An 18155-nucleotide genomic window follows, 5' to 3' on the forward strand; every position below is an offset into this window, starting at 1 on the left:
CTATACGACACATTCTGCGTCAAAACAATTGGAACGGCCCATTTAACCGGTTCCATCGTTTTCATCGTTTCCGGTTTTAGGAACGTTCTAGAGTTTCCCAGCCGGTTTATTCTAGTTCTGGGAACTTTCTAGAAGGTTACCTTAACCCGGTTTCCTGTTTTTTTCGTTTATTATTTTTTTATTTTTTCCCCATTTTTATTTCCTTTTCTTCTTTATTTTTATTTGTTTTCTGTTTGTTTTTTCTTTTATTTTTTTAGGTTTATTTTTTTAAAGAACATCTTTTGAAAAGTGTTAATTTTATTGAAAAAGTCCAGAACTTTATGAACTATTTGTGTTTTAAAAAATTGTTCATAAATTCAAAGAATATCCGCATTTTTCAAAAATTGCTCGGAAAATCCAAAAAGTGTTCTTTTTTTACAAAATATGTTTGAATATTACTTTTCCAAATTTTCTAAATTTTTCAAAAATATTCATGTTTTAAAAAATTGTTCATATTTCATTTTTTACAGGAGTTTCAGAAAATGTTCCAGTTTGAAAAAATGTTCACAAGTTTAAAAAATCGTGTTTTCAAATTTTGTTCAGGAATTTCAAAATATGTTCACATTTTCAAATTTCGATTTGAAATTTTAAAAATGTTCCCGTTTTTAGAAAATTTGATCATGATTTTAAAAAATATTTCCTGTTTTTCAAAAAGGTTATAGTTTTCTTTTCCTGAAAACTGTTCACAAGTTTGGAAAGTGTTTGATTTTCAAAAGTGTCCTTTTCGAAATTTAGTTCGGGAGGTTTAAAAAAATTGTTTAGAAGTTTGAAAAATGTTCTTATCTTCAAAATTTTGTTCATAAATTTTAAAAAATCTGTATTTTCTTTTAGAAATCTCTAATTTGAAAACATAATATTTTTAAACTTCATTCTGGGTTTCAAAATTCTTCAAAAGTTTGGAAATATTCCTGGTTTTTCAAAAAAATTCACAAATTCAAAAAATGTTCTTGACATTCAAAAAAAGTTTGCCTTTTCCTAATTTTGTTCATAGTTTAAAAAAATGTTCTATTTTCAATTTTTTGTTCAGAAGTTCATTAATGTTCCATTTTTCCTAAAACATTCATTTTTTAAAAAAAGTTATGTTTTCAAATTTGGTCATGAATGTCCCCTTTTTGTAAAATTTGCTCAAGATTGATTTTTTTACTCTTCCATATAGTGTTAACATTTTCAAATAATTGTCCAATTTGTAAAATCCGTTCATAAATTTGAATTTTTTTTGTTTCAATAAGTATTCGCTTTTGAAATAAAAATACGTTCAAATTTCCTAATAATAATTAGTTCTGTCACTGCTCACAGCCGTTAAAATCCACGCTGCAATTAGTAGACAGCCAAATAGTGTATTCCAGTGGTTATGAACCATTGCGTACTACCACGAGGTGCCGAGTTCGAATCCTCGTTTGTCCATCTGTTTTAGGGATTTTATGGGTTCTAGCTACTTAAATGTCCGCGCTGCTTATTATTGAGGAAAGGTGTTCACCTCAGGTGGCTTGGTTCCCGAAATGACGATGAACGCGTCGCGAGTTCGAACACAACACACAATGCATTATTTTTGCTGATTTTTTTCCTGCATTGCGGGGTTGGTTACCTGGGCTGGCCCGTTAGTTCGGCGCCTGCGTGAACACCCGCCAGTTTGCTGCATAATGCGGCACATAGGAGGTCCCATCCGGGTATTCACATGGGAAAAGGGTCACGTCAGACTAATGGGCCGGGTTCTTCTGCTGCTGACCGCTGGCCTTTCTGTGGTCGTTGTATATGTTTGGGCATTCTCAACCCAGCTGTATCGCAAGGCCTGCAATTGCGGGGCCCATGTTGGCACTAATTATTTTCGGAAATGTTAACTAGCAACCGTTCACCCCTTAAAAAAAGGCGACCCTTCTCCAAGGGACCAATCTCGGCGAACACGCTCTCTTTTCTCAGATTCACTGCACGAATCTTGGCGCAGGGATAGGAGACACGCCAGGTGGCTTGGTTCCCGAAATGACGATGAACGTGTCGCGAGTTCGAACACAACGCACAATGCATTATTTTTGCTGATTATTTTTCCTGCGTTGCGGGGTTGGTTACCTGGGCTGGCCCGTTAATTCGACGCCTGCGTGAACCCCCGCCAGTTTGCTGCATAATGCGGCACGTAGGAGGTCCCATCCGGGTATTCACATGGAAAAAGGGGCACGTCAGACTAAAAGGGCCGGGTTCTTCTGCTGCTGACCGCTGGCCTTTCTGTGGTCGTTGTATATGTTTGGGCATTCTCAGCCCAGCTGTACTGCAAGGCCTGCAATTGCGGGGCCCATGTTGCCACTAATTGTTTTCAAAAATGTTAACTAGCAACCGCTCACCCCTCAAAAAAAAGGCGACCCTTCTCCAAGGGACCAATCTCGGCGAACACGCTCTCTTTCCTCAGATTCACTGCATGAATCTTGGCGCAGGGATAGGAGACACGCCAGATTTCAAACTCGTTTGATGTGAAACCAAACCCAGCAAAACGTTATCCTATTCAAAACACTAATGTCCACCACACTGCTAGCGATGTGCGACTCCTCCTTGAAGACATGTGAACGAATCCCAGTTCCTTCTCTTTTTCCCCCCTTTTTACTAGATGGCAAAATATGTTTTTTTCTTAGGTGCATGGAAATTTTTCTAAAAAAAATTACATAACATTTTTTATAAATTTTCAAATTTCGTCATATGGCAGTTTTATTATTTGTAACATGACATTTTTATTATTAAGAGGATGACTTTTTTTCCCGCATTGAGGGGTTGGTTACCTGGGCTGGCCCATTAGTTCGGCGCCTGTGCGAACCCCCGTCAGTTTGGCGCATAATGCGGCACATAGGAGGTCCCATCCGGGTATTCACATGGAAAAAGGGTCACGTCAGACTAATGGGCTGGTTCTTCTGCTGCTGACCACTGGCCTTTCTGTGGTTGTTGTATATGTTTGGGCATTCTCAGCCCAGCTATACTGCAAGGCCTGCAATTGCGGGGCCCATATTGCCACTAATTGTTTTCGGAAATGTTAACTAGCGACCGCTCACCCCTCAAAAAAAAAAGGCGACCCTTCTCCAAGGGACCAATCTCGGCGAACACGCTCTCTTTCCTTAGATTCACTGCACGAATCTTGGCGCAGGGATAGGAGACACGCCAGATTTCAGACTCGTTCAATGTGATACCAAACCCATCAAAACGTTATCCTATTCAAAACACTAATGTCCACCGCACTGCTAGCGATGTGCGCCTCCACCTTGAAGACATGTGAATGAATCCCAATTCCTTCTTTTTTTTCCTTTTTACTAGATGGCAAAATATGTTTTTTTTCTTAGGTACATGGAATTTTTTCGAAAAAATTACATAACATTTTTTATAATTTTTCAAATTTCATCATATGGCAGTTTTATTATTAGTAACATGACATTTTTATTATTAAGAGGATGAATTTTTTTTCTAATGCTCACAAGTCACGATTGTATTTGTACATTGCAGTTTTATTACTAATAACATGACATTTTTATGATTAGGATTGCAAAATCTCGGTCGATTGAGACTTAAGAAGTCTCAGTCCATGCTATATTCGTGAGATCTTATGTGGAAATTCGTGCAAAATTTTCTTTCAATTTTTTGCTTTCTTCTTTTTCATATGTTTTGTGACTTGACTGAGACTTCGTTAAGTCTCAGTCGGCTGATAACGAGGCACATCCTTTTATTATTAAGATGATTGCATTTTTTTATTAAGGGGATGACAATTTTTTGTCTTTACAAAAATAGTCATGCTTGGACTATAGAAAAATTATTGGGCGTATCTACATAAAACATTTTTCTGTTTAAAGTTGTCATCGGACCAATTTTGTTTTGTTTTACAAATTAGAGCATGTCAATTTTTGTTCTTTTGTATGTTTTTCCTGCTTTTTTTGCATAAGTTTCTTTTTTGGTTAATGGCATTTATTTTCTTCAAAAAATGAGTGAATTGGGCCTACCCCGTTTTCCAAACGTGCTTCGTGGGCCACTGGAAGAACTCGATGGTTCGCTGGAACAAGGGATAGCGACCGTCGAAAAAGAACATGATCGTTTGCTCGATCGATGCTCCTGAGGCGAACTAATTCATTTGATGGGAGCCTCCTCCTAACGATTGGTCGCCACTTATTTGGGTTCATTTGTTTTGAAGGATTGTTAGCTAATCTCGAGTGCTAATCAAACATCTCAAGCGTGGATCAGCCTCCACGTCGCTGGTGGGGCTGCGCACACAGGCGCAACACTTGCCTGGAGGGCCGAAGATACCGATAGGCGGGGCTGACCGGCACTCACGGGCGTGCCCAACACCGTCGAATGATGGTGACCCCGGCGCGTTCTCGGTCCATCCGCCGTGGACCGCCAAAACAGGTTGCCCGGGTACGCGTCATCCGGGCGGATCACACGGTGCGGAGAGTTTTATAGGTTTTATGTACGACAGTAATAAATTTTACTTAAGTAAATGACCTAAGATTTATCAATCCGTGGTAGGTGTAGGATGAAGATGGATATCTCTTAAACAATCTTGCAATCAAATACAAAAAATCTATTGTGTCCCCAACACACCCAATACAATTGTTAATTGTATAGATGCACTAATTCGATGAAAAGATGGTGATACAAGTGTAATATGGATAGTACAAATAGGTTTTTGTAATCTGAATTAAAAAAAGTAAGGTAGCAATAACATAAGTGGATGAAAGTGGTGTCTCAATGCTTGGAACCAAGACCTAGAGTTCATACTTTCACTAATTAGTGCAATCTCTCAACATCATTAACATAACTAAACCACATGATAAATCCCTCAAAGTGCAGAAAAGAATCACTCTAAACTTTCTATGTCTATCGGAGAAAGTAGGATGGAATCATGTATTGTCTTTCCAATCAAACTTATGAACCACCCCAAAGTGTTAGAATAGTCCTAGAGATCGTACTATGACAACACCATATGATACATAACGTTCAACATTTATGTCACTTAGAGTACCCAATGTCATCACACGTACCCGCAAATACTAGACATGCATCAAGTAATCTCAAATCCAAAGTATTCAATCCAATATAAAGAAACTTCCAAGAGCAAGACTTAATTCACCACAAAAAGAGATAGAGGGAGATGAACATCATAAGGTTCAACTTTATTAATAAAGCTCATGATACATCAAAATTGAAATCCATCAAGAACATGAGAGATAAAGAGAGATCAAACACATAGTTACTAGTACATATCCTCGACCCCGAGAATAAACTACTCACGCATCACCACATGGACGCAACAAGGTTGATGAAGAGGCCTCTCGTGGTGTCTTCCCCTTCGCCAGAGTGCCGGAAAAGGCCTCCAAATTGGATCATCATGAAACAAGAACTTCGGCGGCGAAAAAATTGTTTGGGGTCTCACTCCGAGGATTTTGAAATATATGTGAATTAATAGGCCAAAGATCAGGGTTAATGGAGCCACGAGAGGCCCATAAGCCAGTGTGGTGCGCCCTACCCCCAGGGCACTCCCCCTGTCTTATGGCCACCTCGTGGGTCTTATGGTCCTCCCTCGAAGCTACTAGGGTCTCTATTCAGAAAAAATCATCAAAAAGTTTCGTCATGTTTGGACCTTCATAGGTATCAATTTTTTGTAAAACCAAATACAAGCAGAAAACAACTACTGACATTGGGCACTGGATTAATATGTTAACCCATAAAAATAATATAAAAGTGCACCAAAACCATATATAATTGATGTAAATATAGCATGAATACTTCATAAAATTATAGATATCTTGGAGACGTATCACCCTACCTCCACAGAGAATTGTTGGACGAGATGGACGTGGAGGCCGAGGATGGCGCTATGTCTAAGCACGGGTGGGCCGAGAACCTCAATCTCCTCGGATAGCCGATCGTCAAGTCGGAACAAACAAATATGCCCATGAAGTGACTGCAGGCAAATGTGGACAAAATTTGCCATGGATCACCTCAAGGCCTGACCCAAATGAAAAGAGGCTTTTAAGACCCGAAAACCCACCTCGATTGATTTATCAATCCAGCTAACGCCTACTTAGATAGGCGGGATATGTGTCTTAGCTGGCCAAGAATGGCAGCGTAAGCGACTACACGAGAGATCGTGGTGTAACCTCATCGAACGTTCACCATGCCACGACAAGAGTTTGAGAAGCTGCTCACCCCAATGTTTTATGGATGAGGTCATGCAGCATCAGTTCCTGGACGGGTTTAGAATCACAAATATCGAGCACTAATAGGATGACATATCCCTCGGTATGGATCGAGGATTTCCTAATTGTCTTCCACATTGCGGGTGGAGACAACATCCACACAGTCAAGTACATGTCGTTCAAGCTAAAAGGTTTGGTTAGGTATTGGCTGAACAGTCTTCCACCTGACTCGAACAACGAGTGGGATGATCTAGAGGACGAGTTTATGACAAATTTTCAAGGCACTTATGTAAAGCCTCCAGATGTCGATGACTTCGCCCATACCGTTTAGAAGCAAGGTGAGTCGGTGCGCAAGTTCTAGATTTACTTCTCGACAAAGAAGAACCAGATAGTGGATTGCCCCCACGCTAAAGCCATTGCATCATTCCTCCACAACATTAGTGACGAATGGCCAGCCGGAGAAATCGGGCACGTCAAACCAAGGATAATGGCGGACCCTGCCTAGATAATGACCAAATTATGTGCTAGTGAGGGTAACAGGCTCACAAGCAATGCCAAAACAGCGACCCCGACACTTCCGAGGTGCACAATGAAAATGGTAAACCTTGGTGTAATCGACAGAATAAGCATCGCAATCGGAGCGACATCGACGTGAGGATGGGGAAGTCAATGCTGGATTCGGCAACCAAAGCCAGGGGGCGGCAAGAAGTCGTTCCAAGGATGTAAAGGTGGTGGCTCGCAGTTGGACAAGATTTTGGATCAGGCCTGCGCCATCCACAAAAACATCGAACAGCCAGCCACTCACTCCAACCGAGATTGTTGGGTAATCAAGCAAGTCAGGAAGGTCGCGACCAAGAAGCAGGGCAAAGGTAAACCTGAGAATAATGATAACAGGGACAGAGACCAGCCCGGGCTAATCCTGAGGTTAAGGGCGTGAACTTGATCTATGCAACCCACGTCAGCAGGAAGGAGCGGAAGCGCGTGTTCCGTGAGGTATATGCCGTGGAGCCCATTGAGCCCAAGTATTACCCATCGGCAGAAATACCGATCACTTTTGATCAGCGAGATGACCCGACCAGTGTCCACCATGGCGGCAGGACAACTTTGGTCCTCGACCCCATAGTTGACGGCTTCCATCCAACTCGAATCCTCATGGATGGCAGCAGTAGCCACAACGTTATAGATGCTGATGCATATCGCCCAGCATGGATCCTCCCTAGTAATACCAAATTTAAAGTATAATACTGGGTGTCGGGCAGAGTGATCCTGGACGTAGTGTTCGGCACACCCATCAACTATCGCAATTAAATTAAGTTGTAAGCTTCGACATTGTTCGCTTTCGGAAAGCTATCTCCACCACAACGGTTTGTAATATCTTTAAGCATGTATCCATTGTTAGCTAGATCTTTCAGCTCGACCCTTTTTAATATTGAATAAAGAGACGCCCACAGTTTGGGCTGCGTATACACTCATGGTGCATCATTTCTCTCATTTAATTTTGATCGCTATAGCTATTTCATTCTCCTCGGACCGAATACCTCATCGGACGTCGTTAAGCGCCAACACAGGTACTCGGGGGCTGCATAGACAGCCCAAAAAAAAGTGTCAAAGTGCTTTGGGCAAAACCGGATGTTGAGGTTACAAAGTAGACCCCCCCTCACAAAGCGTATAAAGGGCAATATAGACATTTCACAAATTATATAGTAGTCTGTTGTACACGTATTAATAAAAAAAATTAGACACATATCCGTAATAAATGCGAAAAATAAAAGCACTTGCACCTGGTATCGAACTCACAACCTGGCCGTGAATGGAACCAATGCTAACCAGACAGCCTAGTAACTAAGTACGACTAAAAGGCAGTGCTAACATTTAAAGTACTATTTAGAATTGCAGATCCGACTTTTTTTTTCCTTTCCAATACTTTTGCAAAACAATGCGAACAAAATTTCTTGAAAATGCCAACAATGTTTCAAAATCATAAAAAAAATAGAATATTCTTTTCTTAAATATGAACAGTTTTCTAAAAAGTGAATTTAAAATACGCACTTAACATTTTCCCAGTATACGGTGTTTTTCTTTCAAATACAAACTAAAATTTCTTTAAAATATATGCTGAATATTTTCGAAATGCACGTTGAATAAAATTAGTAGACATGATGAATACTTTTTATACACAGTGAACATTTTCCCAAAACCGGTTGCTCGTTCAAAGTGGGCCAACGCATATCGTGTGGGTCGCTTTGCTTCAACAAAGCCATGACAGTTTGACACCCTCGGGCGGCAAATAGGGTTCGCCTTCGGGAAGTAGAGTCAGATAGAAGGTGCCACGCACAGTATGCTGCCTCGACTGGCCCCGTCCATTATCGCACGCGAAAACAGGGAAACTACCTTTAAAAGGAAAGGGCAATGAGCGGATCAAACCCTGTAACTCTCACTGCCGACCGCTCGCCGCTAGGTACACAAACTTATAAGCTCAAATGTCTAACTACAAAAACGCAAACTACTAGAACTATCCTTTACCAACCAGCTTACTCAGACTTTTTCCACTATTTCTTTCTCTTTTTTGCTGATAGTTTTTGTTTCTTTTCCATTTCCATTTTTCCAAAATTTCAAACAAAGTTTGCCTATTCAAATTTTGTTCATAAATTATAACATTCGCATTCTAAAAAATTATACAAACATTGAACAGACACAATTGTAAAAAAAAGGTACAAACATTGGAATACAAATATTCATAAAATACAAGGCTTCATCTCATAGCATGTTGTTTTTCGACATCCTTTTTTCCAGTGGCTTGTATGACCAAGTTATGGCACCATGCCAAGTTGCTTTGCTTTTCGACAAATTTTGTATTTTCTGGAGTTTTCTCGGTAAAAAAATGGTCGATAAATGGCGGGACGTGACGCAACTTGCATATGGTGTAGGAAATCATTCAAACCTGGCGTAAATGACTACCATGGGCACGCCTGCCTGCTTACGGAAGTTTGGGTCAGTCTTGAGATTTCCAAAAATACCATGTTCGACGGAGACTGTTCGGTTAGAACAGAAGAGTCCAATTGGGAGTAGCCCATTTCTCAACATCTCTTAAATGGTCTCAGTTTTTTTTCATGTCATTGTATGATCGATTTAAGGCACCATGTCACGTGGTTTCGGGTTTCAACAAGTTTTGCATTTTTTGGAACATGAATTGAGAAAAATATTCATGTTTGTAGATTTTTCTGAAGGATTTGAGAAAGTTCATCGATTTTGAAAAAAGTCCATCAATTTTGGCAAAACAAATTCATCTACTTTGAAAATATGCATTCATTTTGAAAAACTTCATCAATTTTGAGAAAAAGGAACATCAATTTTGAAAAAAAATTATCTATTTTTAAAAAATGTTCATCAATATTTTTTATGAATTTTTAAAAAGTTATCAATTTAGGAAAACGTTCACCAAGTTTGAAAAAATATTCGCAAATTTTGTTAAAAGTCCATTCATTCATAAAAACGAAATTGGAAAAAGTTTGCACATTGCAAGAGAAAAGGGAAAATAAAAATGAACAAAAAAGAAAGGAAAACGAAAAATAAGAAATAGAGAAGGAAAATAAATCTGGGATAAAACCGTTAAAAACGAGAAAAAAAAGAGCAAGAAAAAGGAAAGAAGGAAAGAAGTAAAGAAGAAATTTGGGGGAAAAAAGCGGATAGAAGAAAAGAATAAGAAAGACTCCTGCAACCATGTTAAGTGGTGGTGGCAAGTTGGTTATGGCGTTGCATTTTGAACCAAAAGTTCCTGTCTCGAATCTTGGCGCACTCATATATTTTTGCAATTTAAAGAGATGGTTGGGATGGCCCAGCGCGCAAGTGTACGGCCTATATGTATACATCGAATGGATATTCTAAAAAGAAAAACATACACAACAAAATGTGACCATCATGTCCTTTATTATGAAGAGGTATGGGCTAATCTGAGCCGTCCTTGTGTTTAGGGGGGTCTACCAAAGCAGAAGTGCTTTACCGGAGAAAGTGACGAGTGCCTCTAAACCAAAACCATGATGATTAATCTCATTAACTAATTATTAAAGTGTACACTGACAATATTTTCAGTAAATTAAATGTAATGAGAAAATGAGTTACGCAACCTTAGTGCCAAATAATAATTAAATGAAGAACAATAATGGAAAGTCCATAGTAACACACACAACTCTGGTCGGTTTCTAGTCACTTAGGAGTAGTTCTTGTTGATGGACCAGCACTTGTGTCTGATCTCCCCATTCTTGCTGGTCTTCACGTCGATGTTGCCCATCTTCACCATGGCTTCCCCGAACTTTAACTCCCAGTCCACAGAGAACTTAGCATTTTGTTTCACGGATTCAAGTGTCTTGGGCGACTCGAGCGCGGCATCTGATTTCAACAACACTTCGTGGCTAATCACGTTCTTGTAGTATTGGTTGTCCAGGTATCCAGGGGTGTAGATGTCCTGATCCACCGTAGGGTTGTCGCCTCTGCTGCACTGACTTGTCACCAAGTTGGCCATCGTAGAGTTCATGGCCATGGGATCCGAAGAAGGGTTGGGCGGCAGGCGGTCACGGAAGGACGAGCAGTGGGAGACGCCGACGGAGTGCGCGCCGGAGAGGGTGACCATGTCGTCGAGGCTGAGGCCCTTGTTCGCGAACAAACCCTCGAGCATCGTGATGTCGGCGAAGGGAGGGGGCAGGTTGGGGAGGGTCTCGCTCGCGAGGGACATGTTCCCGTCGTAGCGGCCCGACGGCATTTCGAAGTACATCGTCTCGTTGCTGAGGAAGTAGGTGGCGTCGCGCGCAGCAAAGGCGACGATGTCCGCGCACGAGACGACACGCTCGCACCCGGGCGTGGCCTCCAGCGCGTCCTTGATCCTGTCGATCACCTCGAAGCCGCGGAGGCTGCGCCTGTTGGGGATGCCGTCCTTCTCGGTCGGCTCGTTGGGCGTGGCGCTAATGTCAAGGAGGACAGACCCATCGCAACCCTGGCATGGAAATGCATGAATTGTTCACGTCAAATGGCAAACATGCATGCGAGAGATCGACGTGTGCAGCGTATGTAACTCTGGATATATGCATACCTGGACGAAGCAGTCGTGGAACAAGAGGCGGATGAGCCCGGCGCCGATGCCACGGTCGCGGTTCACCTCCTCCTTTACAATGTTACTCACGATCATCTCCGCTCCATAGCAAGTATTCTCGACCTTGGAGTAGTGACCGTAGGTGAGCGACGGGGCAGGAGGAGGAAGAAACCCATAGCTTGCTTCGCACGTGCGCGCCACGCAGCCAAGCAATGCTAGCAGCAGAGCCAAGGTGGCAAACTTCTTTTCACTACCAGCCATGGTTGCTAGCTCTCGAAACTAATACGGAGCTCGAGAGAGTGGAGGGGGGAATTGATCAGAGATGGGTGAAGGAAACTTGATGTGTTGCAGGCCTATTTATAGGTCGAAGCTGACCCTGAAACTTGATGTGCTCGTGTAAACTTTTGTTTTTGTTTCTTGAACCGGTGGTAGGTTGCATGTGTGTGCTCAAGTCAACCAGGAACATCCATGGGGAGCACAATCTCACAGCCCAACCGGCTAACATTGCAGCTTAGGTGCTCCGATGCGACCTCAATCCTATATCTGTGACCAATGACCAGCATTACCGGGCCAAAGCATTATTTTGGGGATGTTCGAAGGATTTTCTGCAAAGCTCACACTGATCAAATGCTGCCTAGTGAATCTGAGATCCAGCGGCCGACTTCACATCGGAGCATGGGAGCGGGAGCATCCTCCGGAGCACCTGATATTCTCACGGTTCACCAACGAAGCAATAGTAGGACTATTACAAGATCTATTAGAATATACACAAATATCTCTCTACTCCTAAAGGGCTTCTTCTCACAAGTAGAATTATTACAGGATTATTACAAGATATACACAACATTCATAGCTTCTCCTCATCGATTTATTTGTGTCTGTTTTTCTCCGCCTCACCTCCCATCATCCCTTCTCATTGGTTTATTTTCTCACTCCAATAAAAAACCAAATCACATTAAATGGGGAGATCTTGTTTCGTGCTTGTTTTGACTAGTGTTGATTCAATTCAATCACGTAACTAAGAAATCAGAATTCACATCATATATGTGAGATCACCTTTGTATAATAAAATATAAAAATAAAATTTGTCTCGATAACATTCCAAAACAAAATAAGATATTCCTTAATATGCTTCCTTTTATTTTTATCATTATCCCTACTATTGAATGGCAATCACAACTATCATAATACCACAAAAATAATATATATTTTTCTTATCTTACCAAATCACATATGTCTCTACTTCTAAGGGAGTTGGTACCTTCTCCTCACCTGTTTATTTTCGTGCTGTTTTTTTCCATCTCACCTCCCACCACCCCCTCCCACTGGTCTATTTTCTCCCTCCCATTAAAAAATCAAATCACCTTAAATAGGAAGATCTTGTTTTGTCTTTGCTTTGGCAGGTGTTCATTCAATTCAATCACATAATTAGAAATTCAAAATCCACACCATATATGTGAGATCACCTTGCTAAGATAGACATAATTTTTTTTCTCGATAACATTTCAAAACAAAATAAGATATTCCTCAATGTGCTTCCATTTATTGTTATCATTATCACTGCTATTAAATGATAATCACAACTTTTCTAATACAATAGAAATAACATAATTTTTTTTCTTACCTTACCAAATCGCATATTTTTTCTTATCCTATCCGATTACATATATCTCTATTATTAAAGAAGAGTTGGTAGGCCAGTACACACGGTTTATTTTCGCCAATATGGTTTACTTTCGCGTTCACCTCCCACAAACCCCTCCATGCTGTTTTTTCTCTTCCATGCACACTCCCACCTCTGTGGTGGCAGGCGGGTCGTAGGACCGTTACCTACATGTGTTTGTGGATGCGGTCATATTATACTTATATTAGTAGAACGCCCGTGTGTTTCTACGGACTACAATGCATATAAATGAATCAGACAAATGGTTAAACTGGTTTCCAAGGTCTAAACTTATTTCTACTTCATACGTTCAAGCGTGTTCGCACATCAAATGGGAGCGAGTGAGCTCCCTAAAATTCAATAGTCTCGCCGGTCCGGTTTCCCCAAAATACAACCCATTGAGGGGAAATGTGGTTGTCCAGACTATCCGTCATGTCATGTCCAACACGTGGTCGCAACACAAAAATCCCACCCACATGCATCCTTCTCCTTTTCTGTCGAACCCTTCCCTTCCTGCTCGGTTTTCCCTCGTAGTAGGACATTTCTCATTGGAGCCCCCTTCTTTGAAACTGGACAGATGCCGACTTCAGCCTCACCACACCGTACTTCCCCATGGACCGACAAGGAGAAGTCCCCCGCCAACCGCCCTGCTGCACGCCTTGATACCCTCCCCCCTCCTGTTCATGTTGATCCACCACCGTCATCAAGGGAAAGAAGTCATGAGCCACCTGAAAGAACATGCGGTGCCCCCATGTTTGGTTTTGGTAATTGACGACAATCTCTATGGACTAATGGTTGCCTTGAGTTATACTTGAAGGTTTTGTCCATAGGCTTTTCTTGGAGTACATGTGTTGGTTTCAAGGAGAGTTTGTGTTGACCAAGGTGCTATTAAGGAATTATCCAAAGCTTGGTCATGTGAGAGTTGAGCTTATTGCAAGCATGTCTTGAAGAAGAAGATTGTGTGATCATTCATGTTTACCTTCAAGACATCATCCAAATGAAGAGAGTTGGAAAGATTCAAGGTTGATCAAGACTAAGTCAAGAGTGAATCAAGTTGATCAACTCACAAAGCATAGAAGATGTACCGAGAGGGATCAAGTGATCCCATGGTTTGGTAAGCATTGTCCATTGTGCTTTGTGTACTAACCCATGGTCTATGTGAGAGTTCTACGTGGGGTTAGGTACATGTTCATGGGCTTGTGTCAAGAGAAAGATATCACTCAACCCATGGAGAGGATGACATCAAGTGGTGATCGTCATCAAGATTGTCGTGTGCAAGTTCAAGTGGATCATCGCGAAGAGATAAAGTGCTTGAAGCTTGCCGTCCATTGTGGTGACAATGGACTTGTGAAGATGTGTCGAAGAGTGGCTCACCCATAGTGGACTATGGGGGAGCAATCATCTAGTCTTCATCGAGCCAACGCAATCAAGAAAGGTGGTCCAACTTGAGGGAGTCAAGATCGTCATCATCTAGCTCAAGTGGACCATGTGCAAGGCAAAGGTTTGCCCTTGATAGGTTTTCTATTTTACCGGTCTCATGGTGGTAGTTTGGAGACCGGGTTATAGGATCGGTTGCCGTACTATCAAGGGGGGCTCTCAAGTTGGTAGCTTGATTGTATCGTTAGTAGAGAGCTCAAACCATTGCATCCTTGCATCATCTTTCTTGGTTCTTGTTTGGTTCTCTTTGTGAGTCTTAGAGCTTATGGTCATCTTGATGACAAGCTTGAGTTCATCGAAAATGGAGTTCGCATGCATCTTCTATGATGTTTTCGGTGTTGGAGGTTTTACCGGTCTTTTCCGAGGAAGGGTTCTCACCATTTTCTTATGGGCATTTTCTCATTTGCTTCTTATTGATATTTATTTAAAGATTGTGTTAGCCCTTGTCGCTAGCTTTCCAACAAACTTGGTTTCATCGAATTCGGAGTCCGTTTGTAAAAGTTGTGGCAGTTTTGGTGTTCTGAAAAGGCTGCAGCGGTACTACCGCGAATTGGAGCGGATGTAATTTTTTACTACCGCTCCAGAGCAGTACTACCGCGGCTCCTACAGAAGTAGTACCGCTCCGGACCAAAAACTCGTCCCAAGTCTTGCGGTGGTACGCCCGGATGTATTTTTTTAGTACCGCTCGCAAGCAGTGGTACCGCTACCATTTGCGGTAGTACCGTGAGGTCGAGCGGTAGTACCGTGAGGACGAGCGGTAGTACCGCTCCGGTGGTTCTTCTGGCCTTTTGCCTCCTCGCTGTTGTTTTTCAAAGGGGTACTTCTGCCCTAGCGGTAGTACCGCTCCTTGGAGCGGTAGTACCGCTCTGTGCGGACTATGAGTATAACGGTTGGATTTTTCCCCACCTATAAAAGGGGGTCTTCTTCCCCAATGAACCTTATCTCTTCAGCTCGTGTTCTTCCCCCATTGTTGACCTTCTTCGAGCTTGCTAACTCTCAATCCCTCCAATGATTCTTGCTAGTTCTTGAGGGAAAAGAGAGAGGAGATCTAGATCCACGTATCCACCAATCACTTTCTCCTCTAAGTGAGGGGAACCCCTTGGATCTAGATCTTGGAGTTCTTCGTGTTCTTCTTTCATTCTTCCTCTCATTTTCCTCACTAGCATTAGTTGCTTTGATGGGATTTGGGAGAGAAGGACTTGGGCACTCCGTGTGCCCTTGCCATTGCATTTGGTGCATCGGTTTGAGTTCTCCACAGTGATACGTGGAAGTGAAGTTTGAGAAGCTTATTACTCTTGGGTGTTTGGGCACCCTAGAGCTTGTTCCTCTTGGGTGCCTTGGCGCCCTAGACGGTTGGTGGTGTTCGGAGCTCAATCATTATGGTGCAAAGCTCCGGGCAAGCGTCGGGGTCTCCAATTAGGTTGTGGAGATTGCCCCGAGAAATTTGACGGGTTCCGGTGACCGCCCCAAGGGTTGCCAACGTGTACGGGTTCGGTGACCGCCCCCAAGGGTTGCCATTTGTACGGGTTCGGTGACCGCCCTCAAGGGTCCCTTAGTGGAATCACGGCATCTTGCATTGTGCGAGGGCATGAGGAGATTACGGTGGCCCTAGTGGCTTCTTGGGGAGCATTGTGCCTCCACACCGCTTCAAACGGAGATTAGCATCCGCAAGGGTGTGAACTTGGGATACATCGTCGTCTCTGCGTGCCTCGGTTATCTCTTACCCGAGCTCTTTACTTATGCACTTTACTTTGTGATAGCCATATTGTTTCTTGTCATATATCTTGCTATCACCTAGTAGTTTATCTTGCTTAGCATAAGTTGTTGGTGCACATAGGTGAGCCTAGTTGTTGTAGGTTTTGTGCTTGACAAATTAACCGCTAGGTTTATTCCACATTTGTTCAAGCCTAAACCGTAATTATTTTAAAGCGCCTATTCACCCCCCCTCTAGGCGACATCCACGATCTTTCAATTGGTATCAGAGCCTCGTCTCTCTTTATAGGGCTTAACCGCCTAGAGAGTAAGGATGTCGACTAGGGGTTTAAGATTCTCTGACACTCTTAGTTTCGATGGCACAAATTTTGATGTTTGGGTAATTCACATGCTTAATCTCTTTAGGGTCATGGACCCAAATTTAGAGCGAATTGTAGATATGGGTTTTTCTCCCCCAAAGGATCCCCAAAGATCATCTTTAGAGGATGAGAAAAACTCTTATCTCAATGCTCAAGCTCCTAATGTGCTTTTCGATGCTTTGAGCAATGTAGTTATATTTCAACTCATGCCGTTTCGGGATGCTCATGAGTTGTGGACAAAGCTTCAAGATAAATATGGCGTGTCCAAGTTTTGTGGGGATGATTGTTCTCCCTCCACATCCGGCCGTATAGTCTTCTCAACTTCTTCTACTTCACCTACATGTGGCTTGCCACAAGATAATGATATGGTGAGTAGTGTTGGTCATTGCAATGTTGATAGTATGTTTATTGTGGATGATCCTTCATCACTATCTTATTGCAATGCTCCTTCTTTGGGCTTTAACACTTCGAGCACTCCAAATGTTTCACATGCTTGTGTTGATAGTCCTTGCATATCATGTAGAAATTGCTTGACTAAATCCCATGATGATATGTTTACTATGTCTTGTTGCCATGATAAAAATGCATATATGTCCTCGAATTGTTGTGCTAACAATGTAGAGGAAACCCAACACCCCATGGAATAAGATGTGGTCTTGAATGGTGCTTCAACGGATCCTTAATCATCATCTATTGCATTTTTCCTTATGGCCAAGGCTTCAAAGGTATCTCCCACTTTGAATCCCAATATATCTTGTGATGATGGCAAGAGTGATGATGATGTTGACTATGATGAAGAGAATGATAATGTTGCCTCCTTAAAAACTAAGGGGGAAATGATTTTTAAAGCTCTTCACAAAAATAAACTTGCTCGTTCCAACTTCATGGAAATCATGTCTCTTGCCATTGAAGGCAAGAAATACATTGAGGAGTTGGAATCTCATCTAGAAGAGCATGAGGTCACCATTGAGAAAATGGAAGCTCATGAGCATGATTACGCAAATGAGATCGCGGAGCTATCTCAAGCTCTTGAACATGAACAAACCACATCCGAATCTCTTGAGGAGACCTTTGCTCTAGAATTATCTAGAATAAAGGAATCTCATGATAGAGCACTCGAGGTGGCCAATGATTTCAAAACTAAAAATCTAAGCTTGAAGTTGCTCATGCTAGACTCCTTGAGGATTTTGAGCACCTCGAAAATGGCTCAAGGGTCATCAAGGGTATGCTCATCAAACTCACCGAGTCTCATGCTCAACTTAAAGCTTCATATTCAGAAGAGCTTGCCAAGTTGTCTTCTCCTCTTATTGCTAATTATGATGCTTGTGCTACTAACTCTATCTCTTGTGAAGTATCCATATTGAAGGAGAATGTTGAGCTAAGGGCTCAACTTGATTTGCTATCTAGAAATTATGGGATGTTGGAAGAAAATCATGTAAAGGTCACAAGCTCTCATGATGATCTTCTAGTATCCCATAATGTGCTAAAGTTAGCTCATGAGGCCATTATTGCTAAGGTAACATCTAGCGAGCCTCATGTGGATACTAGCACTACTTCTAGTCAAAATGCTATGTTGCCATGTGCTAGTCCTAGTAATTCATCTACTCACAATGTTGGTACATCTTGTGATGAATTGCTTTCCTTGCCTTATTGCTCTAACGATGAAGCTTATACTTCCTCTAGTACTTGTGTTGAGACTA

General features: G+C 41.9%; 1 protein-coding gene across 1 annotated transcript; it reads right to left on the minus strand.

Moving 5' to 3' along the window:
- Positions 1-10356: 10356 nt before the first annotated feature.
- LOC123184894 (peroxidase 2-like) lies at positions 10357-11544 on the minus strand. The gene is made up of 2 exons (XM_044596935.1): positions 11284-11544; positions 10357-11187 (listed from the first exon to the last, which is right to left on the minus strand). Exons 1-2 carry the CDS (start codon positions 11542-11544, stop codon positions 10408-10410), a joined length of 1041 nt encoding a protein of 346 aa, XP_044452870.1. The 3' UTR covers positions 10357-10407.
- Between the last annotated feature and the right edge of the window lie 6611 nt (positions 11545-18155).

This window comes from Triticum aestivum, chromosome 2A (assembly GCF_018294505.1).
Source record: "Triticum aestivum cultivar Chinese Spring chromosome 2A, IWGSC CS RefSeq v2.1, whole genome shotgun sequence".
NCBI lineage: Eukaryota > Viridiplantae > Streptophyta > Magnoliopsida > Poales > Poaceae > Triticum > Triticum aestivum.